We start from the raw sequence: 25844 nt of genomic DNA on the forward strand, positions 1-25844 counted from the left end.
ACCTGTATTACTGCTCTCTCATTATTACCACACACCTGTATTACTGCTCTCTCATTATTACCACACACCTGTATTACTGCTCTCTCATCATTACTCCACACACCTGTATTACTGCTCTCTCATTATTACCACACACCTGTATTACTGCCCTCTCATCATTACTCCACACACCTGTATTACTGCTCTCTCATTATTACCACACACCTGTATTACTGCTCTCTCATCATTACTCCACACACCTGTATTACTGCTCTCTCATTATTACCACACACCTGTATTACTGCCCTCTCATTACTCCACACACCTGTATTACTGCCCTCTCATTACTCCACACACCTGTATTACTGCTCTCTCATTACTCCACACACCTGTATTACTGCCCTCTCATTACTCCACACACCTGTATTACTGCTCTCTCATCATTACTCCACACACCTGTATTACTGCCCTCATTATTACTCCACACACCTGTATTACTGCCCTCATCATTACTCCACACACCTGTATTACTGCCCTCTCATTACTCCACACACCTGTATTACTGCTCTCTCATTATTACTCCACACACCTGTATTACTGCTCTCATCATTACTCCACACACCTGTATTACTGCTCTCTCATTATTACCACACACCTGTATTACTGCTCTCTCATTATTACCACACACACCTGTATTACTGCCGTCTCATTACTCCACACACCTGTATTACTGCTCTCTCATTATTACTCCACACACCTGTATTACTGCTCTCTCATTATTACTCCACACACCTGTATTACTGCTCTCTCATCATTACTCCACACACCTGTATTACTGCCGTCTCATTACTCCACACACCTGTATTACTGCTCTCTCATTATTACTGCACACACCTGTATTACTGCTCTCTCATTATTACCACACACTTATTATCTTTACCTGCATGTTCGCGTTACTCCAGTCACTGGGTTGGGTGCTTTCTTTCACCAGGTACTGTAGTCTGGCCACCTGGCCCAGGGGTGATCCGTTCTTTCCGGTGTCCAGGATGGGTTCTAGATATTTCCAAAATGTATCCAGAGATTTCCTGAGCGTTTCTTTCCTCTGCTTCTCGGCTTCTATAACTGGGATCATGAGATTCTGTATAACTGACTGGACCGCAATCCTTTAAATCGAGAAAATCAGGACCCCAACTTGCACCACAAGCTGATTTCAGGTGCCATTCAGACTCCGGAACCACCCCCTCCTGTGCCCCGTACTGATGATGCATAAATAGCAGGTACCACCATGGGCCCCTATACATGCCACACATATCCCCCATTTGCCTCGTCAGTTGATCCTGGTTTATCTGCGAAGTCCTTTACCCTTTGCTGAGGCGTGCGTGGCATCCCATATGGGCACATACATATAACGCATCACCTACCATATGTGACAAGAGTTCTGCTTTACATAAACATGATTGATAAGTTGTCACAGCCCTGCCCCCATAACTAGCATCAGGACTAGAATCATTATTTGTAAGCGCAGAGGCAGTGATAAAGCCGGGGGCTGATCAGAACTTGAGGGGCCGTAATACTAAACCAGCCGCAGTCCTAAAGTTGAACCTGCGGCGATCAGCTGATTAATGCGAAGCTTTAGTTTAAAAAAGGGGTTGGTCAGATAAGACTACGCCATTAAAAGGATTGTCCAAACTTCTGTAAAGAAATCTTATAGGGGTATTCCAATCTTATGTTACAAAGAAATGAGGTTGTGTTGCAGTACCCTGCACCGCAGAGTGGAGAGGGGGGGGTGCTGTGCAGGGATCATTCTGAGGAAGGGTGATGGTCCCCGCAGTTGAACACCCACCAATCAGGAAGAGATGGCATATTTTATCAGAGTGCAAAAAAACTCTAATCGATGTATAAGAAAAATACTACAACCTTCTGATAGCCGTTCAATTCCTCGCCATTTTCAAGATCTTTGCTTGCTGGAAATAAATGGCAATATTAATTGTTTACATTTAGAGGACTCTTGATTTTGTATGAGAGCATTTGCGTCAGCTGAACATGAATTTTGAGCCTCTTGATATAACAAAATTGTTCTCATTCATTGATAGCAAGCAGAGATGTTAAAATGGTGAGGAGCTGAAAAACGGTTCAAGTCCTTTCGAGAGTTGTCGGCTGCTTCATTACACAATGATTACGATTTCTGCAAAATAAAATGGAACAACCTTTATGGGAAACAATATAAGTATGATAAAGGGAGAACTCTGCCCAAAATATGAATATAACTTCTGCTCAGTCTGTCGGGTTATACTTGTGATTGGGGGGGGGGGGGGGTCGCTGGATCGGAATGACTATAGACTCCATTAGAACATGACAACGTACCATCGGGATCAGAGCCACGAGCAGCCGGCAACCCCGGATAATTCTGAGATGAAATCCTGATTACACTGGACACAAGGACGCCGAGATCTGCCAAGAGAGCAACGATCTGCGGGTAATGAACTCCAAGAACGATGATGTAGTGATGGGGGCCCTCATCCGGCTCATCATCTGCAAACACATCAACAGCAGAACCACAAGTAATACCGGGACACAGGGACAGTATACAGCCATAATACCCTGTGTAATTACCCATAGGGGGCAGTATTATAGTAGTTATATTCTTGTATATAGGGGGCAGTATTATAGTAGTTATATTCCTGTACATAGGGGCAGTATTATAGTAGTTATATTCTTGTATATAGAAGCAGAATTATAGTAGTTATATTCTTGTATATAGGGAGCAGTAGTATAGTAGTTATATTCTTGTATATAGGGGGCAGTATTATAGTAGTTGTATTCTTGTATATAGGGGGCAGTATTATAGTAGTTATATTCTTGTATATAGGGGGCAGTATTATAGTAGTTATATTCTTGTATACAGGAGCAGTATTATAGTAGCTATATTCTTGTATATAGGGGGCAGTATTATAGTAGTTATATTCTTGTATATAGGGGGCAGTATTATAGTAGTTATATTCTTGTATACAGGAGCAGTATTATAGTAGTTATATTCTTATATATAGGAGCAGTATTATAGTAGTCATATTGTATATAGGAGGCAGTATTATAGTAGGTATATTCTTGTATATAGGGGCAGTATTATAGTAGTTATATTCTTGTACATAGGGAGCAGTATTATAGTAGTTATATTCTTGTATATAGAGATCAGTATTATAGTAGTTATATTCTTGTATATAGGAGCAGTATTATAGTAGTTATATTCTTGTATATAGGAGGCAGTATTATAGTAGTTATATTCTTGTATATAGGGGCAGTATTATAGTAGTTATATTCTTGTATATAGGGGCAGTATTATAGTAGTTATATTCTTGTATATAGGAGCAGTATTATAGTGTTATATTCTTGTGTATAGGGGCAGTATTATAGTAGTTATATTCTTGTATATAGGAGCAGTATTATAGTAGTTATATTCTTGTATATAGGAGGCAGTATTATAGTAGTTATATTCTTGTATATAGGGAGCAGTATTATAGTAGTTATATTCTTGTATATAGGAGGCAGTATTATAGTAGTTATATTCTTGTATATAGGGAGCAGTATTATAGTAGTTATATTCTTGTATATAGTGGGCAGTATTATAGTAGTTATATTCTTGTATATAGGGAGCAGTATTATAGTAGTTATATTCTTGTATATAGGAGGCAGTATTATAGTAGTTATATTCTTGTATATAGGGAGCAGTATTATAGTAGTTATATTCTTGTATATAGGAGGCAGTATTATAGTAGTTATATTCTTGTATATAGGGAGCAGTATTATAGTAGTTATATTCTTGTATATAGTGGGCAGTATTATAGTAGTTATATTCTTGTATATAGGGGGCAGTATTATAGTAGTTATATTCTTGTATATAGGGAGCAGTATTATAGTAGTTATATTCTTGTATATAGTGGGCAGTATTATAGCAGTTATATTCTTGTATATAGGAGGCAGTATTATAGTAGTTATATTCTTGTATATAGGAGCAGTATTATAGTAGTTATATTCTTGTATATAGGGGCAGTATTATAGTTGTTATATTCTTGTATATAGGAGCAGTATTATAGTAGTTATATTCTTGTATATAGGGGGCAGTATTATAGTAGTTATATTCTTGTATATAGGGGGCAGTATTATAGTAGTTATATTCTTGTATATAGGGGGCAGTATTATAGTAGTTATATTCTTGTATATATGAGCAGTATTATAGTAGTTATATTCTTGTATATAGGGGCAGTATTATAGTAGTTATATTCTTGTACATAGGAGCAGTATTATAGTAGTTATATTCTTGTATATAGGGGACAGTATTATAGTAGTTATATTCTTGTATATAGGAGCAGTATTATAGTAGTTATATTCTTGTATATAGGGGCAGTATTATAGTAGTTGTATTCTTGTATATAGGGAGCAGTATTATAGTAGTTATATTCTTGTATATAGGAGGCAGTATTATAGTAGTTATATTCTTGTATATAGGAGCAGTATTATAGTAGTTATATTCTTGTATATAGGGGCAGTATTATAGTAGTTATATTCTTGTATATAGGGAGCAGTATTATAGTAGTTATATTCTTGTATATAGGAGGCAGTATTATAGTAGTTATATTCTTGTATATAGGGAGCAGTATTATAGTAGTTATATTCTTGTATATAGGGGGCAGTATTATAGTAGTTATATTCCTGTATATAGGGAGCAGTATTATAGTAGTTATATTCTTGTATATAGGAGGCAGTATTATAGTAGTTATATTCTTGTATATAGGGAGCAGTATTATAGTAGTTATATTCTTGTATATAGTGGGCAGTATTATAGTAGTTATATTCCTGTATATAGGGGGCAGTATTATAGTAGTTATATTCTTGTATATAGGAGGCAGTATTATAGTAGTTATATTCTTGTATATAGGAGGCAGTATTATAGTAGTTATATTCTTGTATATAGGGAGAAGTATTATAGTAGTTATATTCTTGTATATAGGGGGCAGTATTATAGTAGTTATATTCCTATATATAGGGAGCAGTATTATAGTAGTTATATTCTTGTATATCGTGGGCAGTATTATAGTAGTTATATTCTTGTATATAGGGAGCAGTATTATAGTAGTTATATTCTTGTATAAAGTGGGCAGTATTATAGTAGTTATATTCTTGTATATAGGGGGCAGTATTATAGTAGTTATATTCTTGTATATAGGGAGCAGTATTATAGTAGTTATATTCTTGTATATAGTGGGCAGTATTATAGCAGTTATATTCTTGTATATAGGAGGCAGTATTATAGTAGTTATATTCTTGTATATAGGAGCAGTATTATAGTAGTTATATTCTTGTATATAGGGGCAGTATTATAGTAGTTATATTCTTGTATATAGGGAGCAGTATTATAGTAGTTATATTCTTGTATATAGGAGGCAGTATTATAGTAGTTATATTCTTGTATATAGGGAGCAGTATTATAGTAGTTATATTCTTGTATATAGGGGGCAGTATTATAGTAGTTATATTCCTGTATATAGGGAGCAGTATTATAGTAGTTATATTCTTGTATATAGGAGGCAGTATTATAGTAGTTATATTCTTGTATATAGGGAGCAGTATTATAGTAGTTATATTCTTGTATATAGTGGGCAGTATTATAGTAGTTATATTCCTGTATATAGGGGGCAGTATTATAGTAGTTATATTCTTGTATATAGGAGGCAGTATTATAGTAGTTATATTCTTGTATATAGGAGGCAGTATTATAGTAGTTATATTCTTGTATATAGGGAGAAGTATTATAGTAGTTATATTCTTGTATATAGGGGGCAGTATTATAGTAGTTATATTCCTATATATAGGGAACAGTATTATAGTAGTTATATTCTTGTATATAGTGGGCAGTATTATAGTAGTTATATTCCTGTATATAGGGAGCAGTATTATAGTAGTTATATTCTTGTATATAGTGGGCAGTATTCTAGTAGTTATATTCTTGTATATAGTGGGCAGTATTATAGCAGTTATATTCTTGTATATAGGAGGCAGTATTATAGTAGTTATATTCTTGTATATAGGAGCAGTATTATAGTAGTTATATTCTTGTATATAGGGGCAGTATTATAGTAGTTATATTCTTGTATATAGGAGCAGTATTATAGTAGTTATATTCTTGTATATAGGGGGCAGTATTATAGTAGTTATATTCTTGTATATAGGGGGCAGTATTATAGTAGATATATTCTTGTATATAGGAGCAGTATTATAATAGTTATATTCTTGTGTATAGGAGACAGTATTATAGTAGTTATATTCTTGTATATAGGGGCAGTATTAAAGTAGTTATATTCTTGTATATAGGAGGCAGTATTATAGTACATATATTCTTGTATATAAGAGGCAGTATTATAGTAGTTATATTCTTGTATATAGGGGCAGTATTATAGCAGTTATATTCTTGTATATAGGAGCAGTATTATAGCAGTTATATTCTTGTATATAGGGGCAGTATTATAGTAGTTATATTCTTGTGTATAGGGGCAGTATTATAGTAGTTATATTCTTGTGTATAGGGGCAGTATTATAGTAGTTATATTCTTATATATAGGAGCGGTATTATAGTAGTTATAGTCTTGTATATAGGGGCAGTATTATAGTAGTTATAGTCTTGTATATAGGGGCAGTATTATAGTAGTTATATTCTTGTATATAGGATGCAGTATTATAGTAGTTATATTCTTGTATATAGGAGCAGTATTATAGTAGTTATATTCTTGTATATAGGAGCAGTATTATAGTAGTTATATTCTTGTATATAAAGGCAGTATTATAGTAGTTATATTCTTGTATATAGGGGGCAGTATTATAGTAGATATATTCTTGTATATAGGAGCAGTATTATAATAGTTATATTCTTGTGTATAGGAGGCAGTATTATAGTAGTTATATTCTTGTATATAGGGGCAGTATTATAGTAGTTATATTCTTGTATATAGGAGGCAGTATTATAGTAGATATATTCTTGTATATAAGAGGCAGTATTATAGTAGTTATATTCTTGTATAGAGGGGCAGTATTATAGCAGTTATATTATTGTATATAGGAGCAGTATTATAGCAGTTATATTCTTGTATATAGGGGTTAGTATTATAGTAGTTATATTCTTGTATATAGGAGCAGTATTATAGTAGTTATATTCTTGTATATAGGGGCAGTATTATAGTAGTTATATTCTTGTATATAGGAGCAGTATTATAGTAGTTATATTCTTGTATATAGGGAGCCATATTATAGTAGTTATATTCTTGTATATAGGAGCAGTATTATAGTAGTTATATTCTTGTATATAGGAGCAGTATTATAGTAGTTATATTCTTGTATATAGGAGCAGTATTATAGTAGTTATATTCTTGTATATAGGGAGCCGTATTATAGTAGTTATATTCTTGTATATAGGAGCAGTATTATAGCAGTTATATTCTTGTATATAGGGGTTAGTATTATAGTAGTTATATTCTTGTATATAGGGGCAGTATTATAGTAGTTATATTCTTGTATATAGGAGCAGTATTATAGTAGTTATATTCTTGTATATAGGGAGCCATATTATAGTAGTTATATTCTTGTATATAGGAGCAGTATTATAGTAGTTATATTCTTGTATATAGGAGCAGTATTATAGTAGTTATATTCTTGTATATAGGAGCAGTATTATAGTAGTTATATTCTTGTATATAGGGAGCCGTATTATAGTAGTTATATTCTTGTATATAGGAGCAGTATTATAGTAGTTATATTCTTGTATATAGGGAGCCGTATTATAGTAGTTATATTCTTGTATATAGGAGCAGTATTATAGTAGTTATATTCTTGTATATAGGAACAGTATTATAGTAGTTATATTCTTGTATATGGGGTCAGTATTATAGTAGTTGTATTCTTGTATATAGGGGCAGTATTATAGTAGTTATATTCTTGTATATAGGAGGCAGTATTATAGTAGATATATTCTTGTATATAAGAGGCAGTATTATAGTAGTTATATTCGTGTATATAGGGGCAGTATTATAGTAGTTATATTCTTGTTTATGGGGTCAGTATTATTGTAGTTATATTCTTGTATATAGGAGCAGTATTATAGTAGTTATATTCTTGTATATAGGAGCAGTATTATAGTAGTTATATTCTTGTATATAGGAACAGTATTATAGTAGTTATATTCTTGTATATAGGAGCAGTATTATAGTAGTTATATTCTTGTATATAGGAGCAGTATTATAATAGTTATATTCTTGTGTATAGGAGGCAGTATTATAGTAGTTATATTCTTGTATATAGGGGCAGTATTATAGTAGTTATATTCTTGTATATAGGAGGCAGTATTATATTAGATATATTCTTGTATATAAGAGGCAGTATTATAGTAGTTATATTCTTGTATATAGGGGCAGTATTATAGCAGTTATATTCTTGTATATAGGAGCAGTATTATAGTAGTTATATTCTTGTATATAGGGGTTAGTATTATAGTAGTTATATTCTTGTATATAGGAGCAGTATTATAGTAGTTATATTCTTGTATATAGGGGCAGTATTATAGTAGTTATATTCTTGTATATAGGAGCAGTATTATAGTAGTTATATTCTTGTATATAGGGGCAGTATTATAGTAGTTATATTCTTGTATATAGGAGGCAGTATTATAGTAGTTATATTCTTGTATATATGGGCAGTATTATAGTAGTTATATTCTTGTATATAGGGAGCAGTATTATAGTAGTTATATTCTTGTATATAGGGGGCAGTATTATAGTAGTTATATTCTTGTATATAGGGAGCAGTATTATAGTAGTTATATTCTTGTATATAGGGGGCAGTATTATAGTAGTTATATTCTTGTACATAGGGGCAGTATTATAGTAGTTATATTCTTGTATATAGAAGCAGAATTATAGTAGTTATATTCTTGTATATAGGGAGCAGTAGTATAGTAGTTATATTCTTGTATATAGGGGGCAGTATTATAGTAGTTATATTCTTGTATATAGGGGGCAGTATTATAGTAGTTATATTCCTGTATATAGGGGCAGTATTATAGTAGTTATATTCTTGTATATAGGGGGCAGTATTATAGTAGTTATATTCTTGTATACAGGAGCAGTATTATAGTAGCTATATTCTTGTATATAGGGGGCAGTATTATAGTAGTTATATTCTTGTATATAGGGGGCAGTATTATAGTAGTTATATTCTTGTATACAGGAGCAGTATTATAGTAGTTATATTCTTATATATAGGAGCAGTATTATAGTAGTCATATTGTATATAGGAGGCAGTATTATAGTAGGTATATTCTTGTATATAGGGGCAGTATTATAGTAGTTATATTCTTGTACATAGGGGACAGTATTATAGTAGTTATATTCTTGTATATAGGAGCAGTATTATAGTAGTTATATTCTTGTATATAGGGGGCAGTATTATAGTAGTTATATTCTTGTATATAGGGGGCAGTATTATAGTAGTTATATTCTTGTATATAGGGGCAGTATTATAGTAGTTATATTCTTGTATATAGGGCAGTATTATAGTAGTTATATTCTTGTATATTGGAGCAGTATTATAGTAGTCATATTGTATATAGGAGGCAGTATTATAGTAGGTATATTCTTGTATATAGGGGCAGTATTATAGTAGTTATATTCTTGTACATAGGGGACAGTATTATAGTAGTTATATTCTTGTATATAGGAGCAGTATTATAGTAGTTATATTCTTGTATATAGGGGGCAGTATTATAGTAGTTATATTCTTGTATATAGGGGGCAGTATTATAGTAGTTATATTCTTGTATATAGGGGCAGTATTATAGTAGTTATATTCTTGTATATAGGGCAGTATTATAGTAGTTATATTCTTGTATATTGGAGCAGTATTATAGTAGTTATATTCTTGTATCTAGGGGGCAGTATTATAGTAGTTATATTCTTGTATATAGGAGGCAGTATTATAGTAGTTATATTCTTGTATATAGGGGGCAGTATTATAGTAGTTATATTCTTGTATATAGGGGGCAGTATTATAGTAGTTATATTCTTGTATATAGGGGACAGTATTATAGTAGTTACATTCTTGTATATAGGGGGCAGCATTATAGTAGCTATATTCTTGTATATAGGGGCAGTATTATAGTAGTTATATTCTTGTATATAGGGGCAGTATTATAGTAGTTATATTCTTGTATATAGGAGGCAGTATTATAGTAGTTATATTCTTGTATATAGGAGGCAGTATTATAGTAGTTATATTCTTGTATATAGGGTCAGTATTATAGTAGCTATATTCTTCTATATAGGGGCAGTATTATAGTAGTTATAGTCTTGTATATAGGAGCAGTATTATAGTAGTTATATTCTTGTATATAGGGGGCAGTATTATAGTAGTTATATTCTTGTATAATGGGGCAGTATTATAGTAGTTATATTCTTGTATATAGGAGCAGTATTATAGTAGTTATATTCTTGTATATAGGGGGCAGTATAATAGTACTTATATTCTTGTATATAGGGGGCAGTATTATAGTAGTTATATTCTTGTATATAGGGGGCAATATTATAGTAGTTATATTCTTGTATATAGGGGGCAATATTATAGTAGTTATATTCTTGTATATAGGAGGCAGTATTATAGTGGATATATTCTTGTATATAGGGAGCAGTATTATAGTAGTTATATTCTTGTATATAGGGGGCAGTATTATAGTAGTTATATTCTTGTATATAGGGGCAGTATTATAGTAGTTATATTCTTGTATATAGGGGCAGTATTATAGTAGTTATATTCTTGTATATAGGGGCAGTATTATAGTAGTTATATTCTTGTATATAGGGGCAGTATTATAGTAGTTATATTCTTGTATATAGGGGCAGTATTATAGTAGTTCTATTCTTGTATATAGGAGGCAGTATTATAGTAGTTATATTCTTGTATATAGGGGCAGTATTATAGTAGTTATATTCTTGTATATAGGGGGCAGTATTATAGTAGTTATATTCTTGTATATAGGAGGCAGTATTATAGTAGTTATATTCTTGTATATAGGGGCAGTATTATAGTAGTTCTATTCTTGTATATAGGGGGCAGTATTATAGTAGTTATATTCTTGTATATAGGGGGCAATATTATAGTAGTTATATTCTTGTATATAGGGGGCAATATTATAGTAGTTATATTCTTGTATATAGGGGCAGTATTATAGTAGTTATATTCTTGTATATAGGGGCAGTATTATAGTAGTTCTATTCTTGTATGTATATAGGGGCAGTATTATAGCAGTTATATTCTTGTATATAGGGGCAGTATTATAGTAGTTAAATTCTTGTATATAGTAGCAGTATTGTAGTAGTCATATTCTTGTATATAGGGGGCAGTATTATAGTAGTCATATTCTTGTATATAGGGGGCAGTATTATAGTAGTTCTATTCTTGTATATAGGGGCAGTATTATAGTAGTTATATTCTTGTATATAGGAGCAGTATTATAGTAGTTAGATTCTTGTATATAGGGGGCAGTATTATAGTAGTTATATTCTTGTATATAGGGGGCAGTATTATAGTAGTTATATTCTTGTATATCGGGGCAGTATTATAGTAGTTATATTCTTGTATATAGGGGGCAGTATTATAGTAGTTATATTCCTGTATATATTGGCAGTATTATAGTAGTTATATTCTTGTATATAGGGGCAGTATTATAGTAGTTATATTCTTGTATATAGGAGCAGTATTATAGTAGTTATATTCTTGTATATAGGGGCAGTATTATAGTAGTTATATTCTTGTATATAGGAGGCAGTATTATAGTAGTTATATTCTTGTATATATGGGCAGTATTATAGTAGTTATATTCTTGTATATAGGGAGCAGTATTATAGTAGTTATATTCTTGTATATAGGGGGCAGTATTATAGTAGTTATATTCTTGTATATAGGGAGCAGTATTATAGTAGTTATATTCTTGTATATAGGGGGCAGTATTATAGTAGTTATATTCTTGTACATAGGGGCAGTATTATAATAGTTATATTCTTGTATATAGGAGCAGAATTATAGTAGTTATATTCTTGTATATAGGGAGCAGTAGTATAGTAGTTATATTCTTGTATATAGGGGGCAGTATTATAGTAGTTATATTATTGTATATAGGGGGCAGTATTATAGTAGTTATATTCCTGTATATAGGGGCAGTATTATAGTAGTTATATTCTTGTATATAGGGGGCAGTATTATAGTAGTTATATTTTTGTATACAGGAGCAGTATTATAGTAGCTATATTCTTGTATATAGGGGGCAGTATTATAGTAGTTATATTCTTGTATAAAGGGGGCAGTATTATAGTAGTTATATTCTTGTATACAGGAGCAGTATTATAGTAGTTATATTCTTATATATAGGAGCAGTATTATAGTAGTCATATTGTATATAGGAGGCAGTATTATAGTAGGTATATTCTTGTATATAGGAGCAGTATTATAGTAGTTATATTCTTGTATATAGGGAGCAGTATTATAGTAGTTATATTCTTGTATATAGGGGCAGTATTATTGTAGTTATATTCCTGTATATAGGGGTAGTATTATAGTAGTTATATTCTTGTATATAGGGGCAGTATTATAGTAGTTATATTCTTGTATATAGGAGCAGTATTATAGTAGTTATATTCTTGTATATAGGAGCAGTATTATAGTAGTTATATTTTTGTATATAGGGGGCAGTATTATAGTAGTTACATTCTTGTATATAGGAGCAGTATTATAGTAGTTATAGTCTTGTATATAGGGGGGCAGTATTATAGTAATTATATTCTTGTATATAGGGGGCAGTATTATAGTAGTTATATTCTTGTATATAGGGGCAGTATTATAGTAGTTAAATTCTTGTATATAGTAGCAGTATTGTAGTAGTCATATTCTTGTATATAGGGGGCAGTATTATAGTAGTCATATTCTTGTATATAGGGGGCAGTATTATAGTAGTTATATTCTTGTATAAAGGGGGCAGTATTATAGTAGTTATATTCTTGTATATAGGAGAAGTATTATAGTAGTTAGATTCTTGTATATAGGGGGCAGTATTATAGTAGTTATATTCTTGTATATAGGGGGCAGTATTATAGTAGTTATATTCTTGTATATCGGGGCAGTATTATAGTAGTTATATTCTTGTATATAGGGGGCAGTATTATAGTAGTTATATTCCTGTATATATTGGCAGTATTATAGTAGTTATATTCTTGTATATAGGGGCAGTATTATAGTAGTTATATTCTTGTATATAGGGGCAGTATTATAGTAGTTATATTCTTGTATATAGGAGGCAGTATTATAGTAGTTATATTCTTGTATATAGGAGGCAGTATTATAGTAGATATATTCTTGTATATAGGGGACAGTATTATAGTAGTTATATTCTTGTATATAGGGGGCAGTATTATAGTAGTTATATTCTTGTATATAGGGGCAGTATTATAGTAGTTATATTCTTGTATATAGGGAGCAGTATTATAGTAGTTATATTCTTGTATATAGGAGGCAGTATTATAGTAGTTATATTCTTGTATATAGGGGCAGTATTATAGTAGTTATATTCTTGTATATAGGAGGCAGTATTATAGTAGATATATTCTTGTATATAGGGGACAGTATTATAGTAGTTATATTCTTGTATATAGGGGGCAGTATTATAGCAATTACTGCTGATTATAATACATTTTCTACAATTTAGTGCATAAAATCCTGTCTGACATGTGACACATGTGTTACCTATATAAATGTTGGTGTCCTCTTCGTCCCCTCGGCGTCGGAGAGCGGTGTCCTTCTTTATGGGAGGTTGAGCCTCTGGAACTTTTTTCCCTTTGGCTTTTGCAGAACTCTTCGCACTGGACGGTTTGGTCTTGACGCTCTTAATTGCCTTCTGTTTCAATTTGTCTTCTGGCAGCTAAAGAAGAACACACAGAAATAGCGCAATGATCTCCTGGTATGTGTCTATATTTCTATCTATCTTACGTCTATGCGTCGATCTAGTTCTTGTGGCTTCTGATTATATTGCAGTCTGTCAGGAGTAATTATTGTACATTGCTGCTGGTTAGTGTCTGACATCTGGCCGTCTCGCTGTTGTCTTCTGTAACTTGTACACAATACTGAACATTTTCCAGGCCTCGTCGGGCCGCTGCGGGTAACGTCACTATCCTCTCCACACAATAAGCGGTAGTTTAGAGGAAGCTTCCGAACTACAGGGACCTATGTAAACCCTGGCAGCCAATCAGATGGGGGGTTAGATCAGCCTGCCCTGGATGGATGAACTCATAACTGGTGTGATCCTGGACACATGACGTCATGGTGTGGACTGCCGGATACTACAGGACGCCTGATACAGGGTCACAGGGGGTAATATAATTATTATTATCAGCAATGTCCCTTTATAATTGGTTTGTTGAATTATTACATGGGTTGTGGATACAATAGGGTACCGTGATCGTGGCGCTGCTTGTGATCTCACCTTCCTCTCGGCCTCTCTCCTCTGCAGATCCTTCTGTTTGATATTCAGGAATTGGAACTTGAGCAGCTTGGCCATCAGCGGCAGAGGTAACGTCTCTCCAGAGTCCAGTACGGTTTTGGCTGCTTCTGTCACCTGTAGAACAAAGATAGAGAGTGTCAGATAGTGAAAATTGGGAAGGAGACGGCTGACGGGATCACTGCAATCTACAGGGTGAACGCAAGAGACGGCCAAACACCACCGCACAAAGAGGAGAAAACAGAGCAAATATTAATCACCATATACCACACAGGAACTCTGTGCATACATTACATTACTTATCCTGTACTGATCCTGAGTTACATCCTGTATTATACTCCAGAGCTGCACTCACTATTCTGCTGGTGGAGTCACTGTGTACATACATTACATTACTTATCCTGTACTGATCCTGAGTTACATCCTGTATTATACTCCAGAGCTGCACTCACTATTCTGCTGGTGGAGTCACTGTGTACATACATTACATTACTTATCCTGTACTGACCCTGAGTTACATACTGTATTATACTCCAGAGCTGCACTCACTATTCTGCTGGTGGAGTCACTGTGTACATACATTACTTATCCTGTACTGATCCTGAGTTACATCCTGTATTATACTCCAGAGCTGCACTCACTATTCTGCTGGTGGAGTCACTGTGTACATACATACATTACATTACTTATCCTGTACTGATCCTGAGTTACATCCTGTATTATACTCCAGAGCTGCACTCACTATTCTGCTGGTGGAGTCACTGTGTACATACGTTACATTACTTATCCTGGACTGACCCTGAGCTACATCCTGTATTATACTCCAGAGCTGGACTCACTATTCTGCTGGTGGAGTCACTGTGTACATACATTACTTATCCTGTACTGATCCTGAGTTACATCCTGTATTATACTCCAGAGCTGCACTCACTATTCTGCTGGTGGAGTCACTGTGTACATACATACATTACTTATACTGTACTGATCCTGAGTTACATCCTGTATTATATTCCAGAGCTGTACTCACTATTCTGCTGGTGGAGGCACTGTGTACATACATTACATTACTTATCCTGTACTGATCCTGAGTTACATCCTGTATTATACTCCAGAGCTGCACTCACTATTCTGCTGGTGGAGTCACTGTGTACATACATTACATTACTTATCCTGTACTGATCCTGAGTTATATCCTGTATTATACTCCAGAGCTGCACTCACTATTCTTCTGGTGGAGTCACTGTGTACATACATTACATTACTTATCCTGTACTGATCCTGAGTTACATCTTGTATTATACTCCAGAGCTGCACTCCCTTTTCTGCTGGTGGAGTCACTGTGTACATACATGACATTACTTATACTGTACTGATCCTGAGTTACATCCTGTATTATACTCCAGAGCTGCACTATTCTGCTGGTGGAGTCACTGTGTACATACATTACATTACTTATCCTGTACTGATCCTGAGTTACATCCTGTATTATACTCCAGAGCTGCACTCACTATTCTGCTGGTGGAGTCACTGTGTACATACATGACATTACTTATCCTGTACTGATCCTGAGTTATATCCTGTATTATACTCCAGAGCCACACTCACTATTCTGCTGGTGGAGTCACTGCGTACATACATTACATTACTTATCCTGTACTGATCCTGAGTTACATCCTGTATTACACTCCAGAGCTGCACTATTCTGCTGGTGGGTCACTGTGTACATACATTACATTACTTATCCTGTACTGATCCTGAGTTACATCTTGTATTATACTCCAGAGCTGCACTCCCTTTTCTGCTGGTGGAGTCACTGTGTACATACATGACATTACTTATACTGTACTGATCCTGAGTTACATCCTGTATTATACTCCAGAGCTGCACTCACTATTCTGCTGGTGCAGTCACTGTGTACATACATTACATTACTTATCCTGTACTGATCCTGAGTTACATCCTGTATTATACTCCAGAGCTGCACTCACTATTCTGCTGGTGCAGTCACTGTGTACATACATTACATTACTTATCCTGTACTGATCCTGAGTTACATCCTGTATTATACTCCAGAGCTGCACTCACTATTCTGCTGGTGGAGTCACTGTGTACATACATTACATTACTTATCCTGTACTGATCCTGAGTTACATCCTGTATTATACTCCAGAGCTGCACTATTCTGCTGGTGGAGTCACTGTGTACATACATTACATTACTTATCCTGTACTGATCCTGAGTTACATCCTGTATTATACTCCAGAGCTGCACTCACTATTCTGCTGGTGGAGTCACTGTGTACATACATGACATTACTTATCCTGTACTGATCCTGAGTTATATCCTGTATTATACTCCAGAGCTGCACTATTCTGCTGGTGGAGTCACTGTGTACATACATTACATTACTTATCCTGTACTGGTGCTGAGTTATATCCTGTATTATACTCCAGAGCTGCACTCACTATTCTGCTGGTGGAGACACTGTGTACATACATTACATTACTTATCCTGTACTGGTGCTGAGTTATATCCTGTATTATACTCCAGAGCTGCACTCACTATTCTGCTGGTGGAGTCACTGTGTACATACATTACATTACTTATCCTGTACTGATCCTGAGTTACATCCTGTATTACACTCCAGAGCTGCACTCACTATTCTGCTGGTGGAGTCACTGTGTACATACATTACATTACTTATCCTGTACTGATCCTGAGTTACATCCTGTATTATACTCCAGAGCTGCACTCACTATTCTGCTGGTGGAGTCACTGTGTACATACATTACATTACTTATCCTGTACTGATCCTGAGTTACATCCTGTATTATACTCCAGAGCTGCACTCACTATTCTGCTGGTGGAGTCACTGTGTATGCAGGTGCAGTTGAGTTTCACAGGTGGAGCAGACATCTGTAGTCCACGCTTTTCTGGCTTCTCTAATCACCGGATAAATCACTACGGATCCTGGGGAGAGACTCCCGCTCTCGGGCTGACCTCACTACTTGGACTGCTACCAGAATAGGAGGAGGACTACTCCCTTTAAGTCTCCATGGAAATTATAGATATTCTGCAGTCGCCACATTTTAATCACGCTGCATAAATTAGCTCTACTTTCCTTCTCCACAGAACAGAAGTCAAATACTTTATATTAAATATAAATGTGCAGCTCCAGTGACAGAATTTTACACTCCGTCATAACAATGCTGCGCGATCCTAGAAACAGCTCGTCCCCTATAGATAATCATCACGTCTTATACTGCAGTCACATCCAAAGCTACAGCACATTTACAGTTGTTCTGTACCATCATGTCTTGTACTCCAGTTACATCCAGAGCTGCCGCCATTATTCTGCTGCCTGACCTTGGGATCAGATTTTGGTTTGTTCACAATTTGCGGTCAGTGAGGTAACGCAAAGTAGTTGTCAAGTTTCGAAACACTATAGTCAAACCCCCTATTAGGGAATTCTGGGGTAATACTGGGGGGTCCTCTGATCCTCATCTCTTGGTCGGAGTGGAGAGCGGTTACATAGAGCGTCTCTCTCTGGAGGACTTGTCCTGTATTATACAGACAACCTATGCATATGAAGTGACATTGTGTAATACTTTATTTCCCCTGTGGTGGCGCTGCAGGGAATCTAAGCACTTACCTTACAGATCACAGCTGATTGCTGAAGGTCCCAGCATGGTGACACTTGGATGCCATGAAAAACGTCCCAAGTGGCTCTCAGTCGTGTGCAACGAGCATAACGTATTGCGGTGATGGTAGGGGGACAGAAGTCAGCGGGTATCGGCTGTACTATACAGCTGACAGTCCGCTCCAACAGCCGGGATCAGAGAGAACTCCAATCCCGGCTGTTTAACCCCTTAGATGCTACGGTCAATAGTGACAGCGGCATCTAAGTAGTTTAACAGAGGGAGGGAGCTACCATTGTTTCTCCATCGGCACCCCCACAACGCGGCAATGGTTTTCATGGCAGCCGGTGGCTTAACGTAAGACCCTCACCCTGCCACGTCTATATACCTCTTAGGCCGTGCCAAGGAACCTGCTCCATAGTCTTACACTGACAGGCAGTAATGATTTTGTGTAATGAGTATAGCAGAGCATTATAGAAGCGATCAGCAGATCACATAGTGACGCCCCCTTGAGGGACTAAAAAATTATTCGAATATTGTTTTTTGAAGTGAAATTAATAAAAAAAAAGGTTCACAGAAAAAGAAAAGAAAACCATTTTTTCCCTAAAAAGTGTTTTTATTTATCAAAAGTGTTAAAAAAGTTCCCCTATACGGTGTCGCAGAAATCGTAACGACTCACAGAGTAAAGGTGACCTAATATTTACGCTGCACGGTGAATGGCGTAAATTTAAAAACGCAAAATAAACAATGGTGGAATTTTTGTTTTTTTCCATCCCCCCCCCCCCAAAAAAAAAAAAAAAGCTAATCGATAATCCACATCCACGGGAAAGTTAAAAGTTGTGACTCTCAGAAGGTGGATGATAAAAAACTAAAAAATATGCTTCATGCTAAAGACCCAAAGTAGGTCTAAAGGGGTCAGGAGGTCACATCGGGGGCTTTAGTTTGGTTCTCCAGCTCTTTGATGGTCAGAATCTTGCAGCCTACAGTAAAATTCTTGCCATCAAAACCACAGAAAGCCAAATAAACGTCTCACAGTGGTGGTGGCGCGGTATACAGAAGACATGACACGTGTTACCGGGAGGGATGGGTCACGGCGCACTATCTGGCGGTCTGATGGAGGAATCTGGGTTTGGAGGATGTCAGGAGAACATTACCTACCGCAACGCATAGTGTACTGTAACATGTGGTGGGGGAGGGGTAATGGTCGGGGGCTGTTTATCAGGGTTTAGCCCCTTAGTTCAAGTGATGGGTTAATGCTACCGCATACAAAGACATTTTACACAATTGTAGCTTCCAACTTTGTGGGAACAGTTTATATTCCAGCATGACTCAGCCTGCACTCAGCGAGCCCCATAAAGACATGGTTGGTTGGTTTGCTGGTTTCTTGGTTGGGTGGTTGGCTGGTTGCTTGGTTGGGTGGTTGGTTGGTTGGGTGGTTTGCTGGCTGGTTTGCTGGTTGGGTGGCTGGTAGGTTGGTTGGTTCGTTGGCTGGTTCGTTGGCTGGTTGGTTGGGTGGTTTGCTGGTTGCTTGGTTGGGTGGTTGGCTGGTTGGTTGGTTGGTTGGGTGGTTTGCTGGTTGGGTGGTTTGCTGGCTGGTTTGCTGGTTGCTTGGTTGGGTGGTTGGCTGGTTGGTTGGTTGGTTCGTTGGCTGGTTGGTTGGGTGGTTCGCTGGTTGCTTGGTTGGGTGGTTGGCTGGTTGGAGGAGTTTAGTGTGGAGGAACTTGAGTGGCCACACAGAGCCCTGACCTCAATCCCATCCAACACCTTTGGGATGAATTAATGCCAATTGTGATTCAGACCTTCTCCAAAACATTAACGCCTGACCCCAAAAAACAGGCACAAATTCACAAAATCTTGTGGCAAGTATTCCCAGAAGAGCAGAGACGGTTATATCACAAAAGGGGCTCAACTCCATATTAACACCCATCACATAAGTGTGATGGTCAGGGATTCACATACGTTTGGCCAGATAGTGTAGGTCTATGGCCACATGTAGACTGGTTGTGGCCTTTGTTCCTGTATTGGTGGCATTGGTGGTTGCCGGCTTCAGAGGAGAGAAGTTGTTGGGTTGTTATCGGTGGGGTCATGATGAACCCTTCATATTCAGGATAGAATCGCGATGATGGCGCACGGCCAAGGGAGGGGCTGTCTGCGCCTAAGGGAGTCCAACAATTCTGGGCTATAAAGAGGCCAATTAAGTCTTCAACCGGCAGAGCAGCCATTCCAGTTTGTTCTCCAACGTCCCGGTCTAATTGGGGTGAAATCAGGGTATTGAGTTTCCTGAGGGCGATGACAGAAGTGGGAACACACAGCTGTACTCTCCAGATGTGTGGCATTGGCAGACCTCCGTTTTTTACGTCTATTTCACTTTTATGGCTGGGTTTTTACAGCTTGTTTCCACCAAATTTCATACAAGTGTCCAACATCTGGAGCTTCTCCTCCGAGCCCTGTATTCACTTTATTTACTGTGAAATAAATAAAATCATAAAACCAAAAAACGACCCATAAAAGCTGCTTATGACTCTGTGGCCGCGGGTGGTGGGAATGTGTTTGGGCTCCGGAGGGCTGTGATAGCGAGCACAAAAACGGCTCTAATCTCCCCCTAAGACCCCGGTATCTTTGCTCCTATTTTTTTTATACTCCTGAGTCGAGTATTTGCTTTATTTATAACAGGAGGATAAATGAGGTGATGTGAACATTCTGACAAGCCCCCTCGCTCCATGACCCCCTTCTTCCCTTCCTTGTAGCAATTAGGCCCTTTCGGCATGTGGTGTCAATTTCTGCTGGAGGGGACGGAGAGCTCGCAGTGTTCGGGATCTGCAGAGGTTTCCCGCAGTACGATAGTTTCATTTTAATTGGCCGCTTTCCAGAGAGCAATCGTGGCTGTTTTTGACTTTTCGAGGAAGTTTTTGGAGAACTGAGCAGCTGTGATACGGAGGATGAGCCCAGAAAACGGTCTAAACCTGGTGGGCACTGGGTGATAGGCCAGAGACCCCTCCTCATCTGGTGACCACCACGTCAACACGAGGTCTACAAAGATGAGGCCATCTACAAAGCAAGACACACAGCACGATCTATGGAATGGCAGACGTGGGAGGCTCGTCATACCGGGGCAATGAAACACGGCGTTTACATGCGTTCACCTCAGCTAGCAGAGTTGAGTTTGTCTTCTGGCACCGCTCATTGTATTCGGTGAACCCCCCGAGTGAATTATTGGGGTACAGAATATAGACGACTCATTGACAAGTTCAGGTTTTAATAATCTGTGCAAACTGCGGAAACGCGGCAACTCAGGGTTTGTGAACTACATTTGGCGCATGCGTTGGGAAAGCTCCCCCGGCATACACTGAACAAATCCATATTCACTGACATATAGCATGACCAGGGCTCTCTTCACATACATCAGGCCAATATACTTTGCTATAACTTTTTTTACTGTACAGAATGGCGCAGCGGACTAAAGTATGTTATACCGAGTAATACACAAAAGAAGTCACCGTATGCCGACGTTGCAGCCGCCCATTGGAGGTATACAGGAAATCCTCCCGACATAAACCCCATACAAAAGGCTCAAACGTAATGTGAACAGAGGCTAATGCTGCTTTTATACGGCTGTTCCCCCTCTCAGGTCTGTTCACACCGTAGTTGGAGGATTTGTTAGGAGATTCCGTTATTTGTGCTGGACAAGAAGGTGCAACGAAGTGCCTTTGGTGCTTCTGGTTTCCACGTTACTCGACTCCTATCACGGAGCAGAACAACGGAACACGGAATACATATGTGAACACCGCCACCTAAAATAATCCTGCACCTGTCCCTCTTCTTACACCTGAGATAATCCCGCACCTGTCCCTCTTCTTACACCTGAGATAATCCCGCACCTGTCCCTCTTCTTATACCTGAGATAATCCTGCACCTGTCCCTCTTCTTATACCTGAGATAATCCCGCACCTGTCCCTCTTCTTATACCTGAGATAATCCTGCACCTGTCCCTCTTCTTACAACTGAGATAATCCTGCACCTGTCCCTCTTCTTACACCTGAGATAATCCCGCACCTGTCCCTCTTCTTATACCCGAGATAATCCTGCACCTGTCCCTCTTCTTACACCTGAGATAATCCCGCACCTGTCCCTCTTCTTACACCTGAGATAATCCTGCACCTGTCCCTCTTCTTACAACTGAGATAATCCTGCACCTGTCCCTCTTCTTACACCTGAGATAATCCCGCACCTGTCCCTCTTCTTATACCCGAGATAATCCTGCACCTGTCCCTCTTCTTACACCTGAGATAATCCTGCACCTGTCCCTCTTCTTACACCTGAGATAATCCTGCACCTGTCCCTCTTCTTACACCTGAGATAATCCCGCACCTGTCCCTCTTCTTATACCTGAGATAATCCTGCACCTGTCCCTCTTCTTATACCTGAGATAATCCCGCACCTGTCCCTCTTCTTATACCTGAGATAATCCTGCACCTGTCCCTCTTCTTACAACTGAGATAATCCTGCACCTGTCCCTCTTCTTACACCTGAGATAATCCCGCACCTGTCCCTCTTCTTATACCCGAGATAATCCTGCACCTGTCCCTCTTCTTACACCTGAGATAATCCCGCACCTGTCCCTCTTCTTATACCTGAGATAATCCTGCACCTGTCCCTCTTCTTATACCTGAGATAATCCCGCACCTGTCCCTCTTCTTATACCTGAGATAATCCTGCACCTGTCCCTCTTCTTATACCTGAGATAATCCCGCACCTGTCCCTCTTCTTATACCTGAGATAATCCTACACCTGTCCTTCTTCTTACACCTGAGATAATCCTGCACCTGTCCCTCTTCTTACACCTGAGATAATCCTGCACCTGTCCCTCTTCTTACACCTGAGATAATCCCGCACCTGTCCCTCTTCTTACACCTGAGATAATCCCGCACCTGTCCCTCTTCTTATACCTGAGATAATCCTGCACCTGTCCCTCTTCTTATACCTGAGATAATCCCGCACCTGTCCCTCTTCTTATACCTGAGATAATCCTGCACCTGTCCCTCTTCTTACAACTGAGATAATCCTGCACCTGTCCCTCTTCTTACACCTGAGATAATCCCGCACCTGTCCCTCTTCTTATACCCGAGATAATCCTGCACCTGTCCCTCTTCTTACACCTGAGATAATCCCGCACCTGTCCCTCTTCTTACACCTGAGATAATCCTGCACCTGTCCCTCTTCTTACAACTGAGATAATCCTGCACCTGTCCCTCTTCTTACACCTGAGATAATCCCGCACCTGTCCCTCTTCTTATACCCGAGATAATCCTGCACCTGTCCCTCTTCTTACACCTGAGATAATCCTGCACCTGTCCCTCTTCTTACACCTGAGATAATCCTGCACCTGTCCCTCTTCTTACACCTGAGATAATCCCGCACCTGTCCCTCTTCTTATACCTGAGATAATCCTGCACCTGTCCCTCTTCTTATACCTGAGATAATCCCGCACCTGTCCCTCTTCTTATACCTGAGATAATCCTGCACCTGTCCCTCTTCTTACAACTGAGATAATCCTGCACCTGTCCCTCTTCTTACACCTGAGATAATCCCGCACCTGTCCCTCTTCTTATACCCGAGATAATCCTGCACCTGTCCCTCTTCTTACACCTGAGATAATCCCGCACCTGTCCCTCTTCTTATACCTGAGATAATCCTGCACCTGTCCCTCTTCTTATACCTGAGATAATCCCGCACCTGTCCCTCTTCTTATACCTGAGATAATCCCGCACCTGTCCCTCTTCTTATACCTGAGATAATCCTGCACCTGTCCCTCTTCTTACAACTGAGATAATCCTGCACCTGTCCCTCTTCTTATACCAGAGATAATCCTGCACCTGTCCCTCTTCTTATACCCGAATTAATCCTGCACCTGTCCCTCTTATACCAGAGATAATCCTGCACCTGTCCCTCTTCTTACACCTGAGATAATCCCGCACCTGTCCCTCTTCTTATACCCGAGATAATCCTGCACCTGTCCCTCTTCTTATACCTGAGATAATCCCGCACCTGTCCCTCTTCTTATACCTGAGATAATCCTGCACCTGTCCCTCTTCTTACAACTGAGATAATCCTGCACCTGTCCCTCTTCTTACACCTGAGATAATCCCGCACCTGTCCCTCTTCTTATACCCGAGATAATCCTGCACCTGTCCCTCTTCTTATACCAGAGATAATCCTGCACCTGTCCCTCTTCTTATACCAGAGATAATCCTGCACCTGTCCCTCTTCTTATACCCGAATTAATCCTGCACCTGTCCCTCTTATACCAGAGATAATCCTGCACCTGTCCCTCTTCTTACACCTGAGATAATCCCGTATCTGTCCCTCATTTTATACCTGAGATAATCCCGTATCTGTCCCTCTTCTTATACCTGAGATAATCCTGCACCTGTCCCTCTTATTATACCTGAGATAATCCCGTATCTGTCCCTCATGTTATACCTGAGATAATCCCGCACCTGTCCCTCTTCTTATACCTGAGATAATCATGCACCTGTCCCTCCTGTTATACCTGAGATAATCCCGCACCTGTCCCTCTTCTTATACCTGAAATAATCCTGCACCTGTCCCTCTTCTTATACCTGAGATAATCCCGCACCTGTCCCTCTTCTTACACCTGAGATAATCCCGCACCTGTCCCTCTTCTTCTACCTGAGAAAATCCTGCACCTGTCCCTCTTCTTATACATGAAATAATCCCGCACCTGTCCCTCTTCTTATACCAGAGATAATCCTGCACCTGTCCCTCTTCTTATACCTGAGATAATCCCGCACCTGTCCCTCTTTTTATACCGGAGATAATCCCGCACCTGTCCCTCTTCTTACACCTGAGATACTCCTGCACCTGTCCCTCTTTTTATACCTGAGATAATCCTGCACCTGTCCCTCTTCTTACACCTGAGATAATCCTGCACCTGTCCCTCCTCTTACACCTGAGATAATACTGCACCTGTCCCTCTTCTTACACCTGAGATAACCCTGCACCTGTCCCTCCTCTTACACCTGAGATAATACTGCACCTGTCCCTCTTCTTACACCTGAGATAATCCTGCACCTGTCCCTCTTCTTACACCTGAGATAATCCTGCACCTGTCCCTCTTCTTACACCTGAGATAATCCTGCACCTGTCCCTCTTCTTACACCTGATATAATCCTGCACTTGTCCCTCTTCTTACACCTGAGATAATCCTGCACCTGTCCTTCTTCTTACACCTGAGATAATCCTGCACCTGTCCTTCTTACACCTGAGATAATCCTGCATCTGTCCCTCTTTTCTACCTGAGATAATCCTGCACCTGTCCCTCTTCTTACACCTGAGATAATCCTGCACCTGTCCCTCTTCCTATACCTGAGATAATCCTGCACCTGTCCCTCTTCTTACACCTGAGATAATCCTGCACCTGTCCTTCTTCTTACACCTGAGATAATCCTGCACCTGTCCTTCTTCTTACACCTGAGATAATCCTGCACCTGTCCCTCTTTTTACACCTGAGATAATCCTGCACCTGTCCCTTTTTTCTACCTGAGATAATCCTGCACCTGTCCCTCTTCTTACACCTGAGATAATCCTGCACCTGTCCCTCTTTTCTACCTGAGATAATCCTGCACATG

The 25844-nt window shown here is 38.3% G+C and overlaps 1 protein-coding gene across 1 annotated transcript in view; it reads right to left on the reverse strand.

Moving 5' to 3' along the window:
* SPAG17 (sperm associated antigen 17) overlaps window positions 1–25844 on the reverse strand; it is a 158949-nt gene that overhangs the window by 122977 nt on the left and 10128 nt on the right. Inside the window, exons 2-5 of the mRNA XM_075849108.1 lie at window positions 14543–14674; window positions 13807–13981; window positions 2344–2511; window positions 920–1101 (exon numbers count right to left, since the gene is read on the reverse strand). Of these exons, the coding sequence (XP_075705223.1) occupies window positions 920–1101; window positions 2344–2511; window positions 13807–13981; window positions 14543–14674 (657 nt within the window). The remainder of the gene's footprint in view (window positions 1–919; window positions 1102–2343; window positions 2512–13806; window positions 13982–14542; window positions 14675–25844) is intronic.

The sequence above is a fragment of the Rhinoderma darwinii genome, unplaced genomic scaffold (assembly GCF_050947455.1).
Source record: "Rhinoderma darwinii isolate aRhiDar2 unplaced genomic scaffold, aRhiDar2.hap1 Scaffold_684, whole genome shotgun sequence".
NCBI lineage: Eukaryota > Metazoa > Chordata > Amphibia > Anura > Rhinodermatidae > Rhinoderma > Rhinoderma darwinii.